The sequence below is a fragment of the Priapulus caudatus genome, unplaced genomic scaffold, assembly GCF_000485595.1.
Source record: "Priapulus caudatus unplaced genomic scaffold, Priapulus_caudatus-5.0.1 Scaffold485, whole genome shotgun sequence".
In the NCBI taxonomy this organism is placed as follows: domain Eukaryota; kingdom Metazoa; phylum Priapulida; class Priapulimorpha; order Priapulimorphida; family Priapulidae; genus Priapulus; species Priapulus caudatus.
The window spans coordinates 6,084-7,997 of record NW_014577546.1 but is presented as its reverse complement, the minus strand read 5'-3'; the positions used below and the strand labels follow the sequence as shown (position 1 = coordinate 7,997).

At 65.9% G+C, this 1,914-nt stretch overlaps 1 protein-coding gene across 1 annotated transcript in view; it reads right to left on the bottom strand.

The window, feature by feature from the left end:
- The window catches only part of LOC106810897 (transcription factor Sp4-like), a 3,864-nt gene extending 2,365 nt beyond the window's left edge, over positions 1–1,499 (bottom strand). Inside the window, exons 1-3 of the mRNA XM_014814368.1 lie at positions 1,272–1,499; positions 709–1,142; positions 66–462 (exon numbers count right to left, since the gene is read on the bottom strand). Coding sequence (XP_014669854.1) covers positions 66–462; positions 709–1,142; positions 1,272–1,499 — 1,059 coding nt within the window. The remainder of the gene's footprint in view (positions 1–65; positions 463–708; positions 1,143–1,271) is intronic.
- Between the last annotated feature and the right edge of the window lie 415 nt (positions 1,500–1,914).

Sequence of the window (1,914 nt, the reverse complement as noted above, 5' to 3'; positions counted from 1 at the left end):
TATCTTTATATATATCTTTATATTCGGCTCTGAGACAGCCATCTACACGCTAGCTACGGAGTTACCTGTGTCGCTTGTCGTGACGTCGTTACGGGGCCGACGTGCGACACCACGCTGCGTGCCGTACTCATCATCGTCATCGTCGTCCTCGCCACGTTGTACGCGGTTCCCGTCGCCGCTCGGCCCGACGTCGTCTGCGCGATAGAGCCCTGCTCGGTGGCGCCACCTGGTGAGCTGAAGACGACCGGTACGATGTAGGCCATCTTGGCAGCGGTCGTGGCGCGCGTGGCGGCGTGGGTCGGCACTAGCCGCACATCGCTGCTGCCGACGCCGCCGCCAGCAGCCGTCGCCTCAGCGATGACGTCCACCGGCACTAGCAGACGCGTTTCGTACGTCGTCGTCGTCGTCGGCGGCGGCGGCACTGCGATCGTCTGCGTCACGACGACGCGCGGCTTCCGTTTCCTGCGCAGGATGATGGGACGGGTTTTCTCGGTCGGCGGCGAGGCGTCGGCGGCGACGTGGAACGGCGACGGCGTCGGCCACGGCTGCGGCTGCGGAGGGAGAGAGTTAACGACGAGTATAGACGGCGCCCCGCCGCTCGCGTTTGCTATCTCGATCAGGGTCAGAACCCCCTCCTCGCGGCGCCCCCTGCCGGCCGCGCCCGCGTCGCTGCTGCCGCCACCTTGCGGCGACTTCCTTCTCGCTTGCCTACGTCGGCGCGAGCCCTGTAGCAGCGTCTCAACGGCGGGCAGGCACGTTAGGCACTGCGAGCCGCTAGAGAGCGCCACCAGCTCGATGCCGAAGCGTCGCCGCCTCGCCGCGTACGTCGGCTGCGGCGACGGCGGACTGACGCTGCAGCGACGGCCCGCGTCGTTGGTCGACGACGGTTCGTCGTGGATGCCCCCAACGACGTCGGCCGCAGCGAAGGTGGCGCCGGCGCCGACGCCGCGAGATGGATAATTCCATTCCATCGGATGGAAGCTGACCGCTGGTTGACCCAGTGACATCACGTCGCTGACGCGCGGTTGCCACGGCGACGTGGCGACGCCTCCGCAGTCCGGCTGCGTCGACGCGCACTCATCCGACCAGCAGGTGGCGCCCTCTCCCGACTGCGACGGCGGGTAGGTGTCGTCGTACAGCGGCTGCTGGAGCGGCGCACCGACGTCGGTGCTGACGTCCGCGTCGTCGTCGTCGTCGCCGCCGTCGTCGCCGACGTCGTCGCACGGTCGCCTGTCGTCGTCGCGCAGCGGGTCGTAGCAGCCGCGACTCGCGCTGTGTCGCAGGATCCTCTCACAGAGGGCGTCCTCGTCGTGCCGAACCGACTGGTCGTACATACCCGCCTCCAGTGACGTAGGCTGTGACGTGTACACTGACGTAGGCTGTGACGCATACAGCGACGCAGACGGCGGCGTAAATAGCGGAACGTTCGGTGGCGGCAGCAACGGGGCGTCACTGTAGTCGGCGCTACCGACGATGCTGACGCATGGCGGCTGCTGCATGGACCACGTCTCCTTGCATGCGCCGTAGTTGATGTAGGCAGCGGCGTACTGCTGCTGCTGTAGCTGCTGCTGCTGCTGCTGTAACTGCTGCTGCTGCGGTTCCTGCTGATGGTGGTGGTGCTGGTGTTGCTGGGGGTGCTGATGGTGTTGTTGCTGCTGCTGCTGTAACTGCTGCTGCTGCGGTTCCTGCTGATGGTGGTGGTGCTGGTGTTGCTGGGGGTGCTGATGGTGTTGTTGCTGCTGCTGCTGTAACTGCTGCTGCTGCGGTTCCTGCTGATGGTGGTGGTGCTGGTGTTGCTGGGGGTGCTGATGGTGTTGTTGCTGCTGCTGCTGTTGCTGATGGTGCTGCTCGTAGTGGTGCTGGTGGTGCTGGTGGTGCTGATGGTGTTGCTGCTGCTGCTGCTGTTGCTTCGGC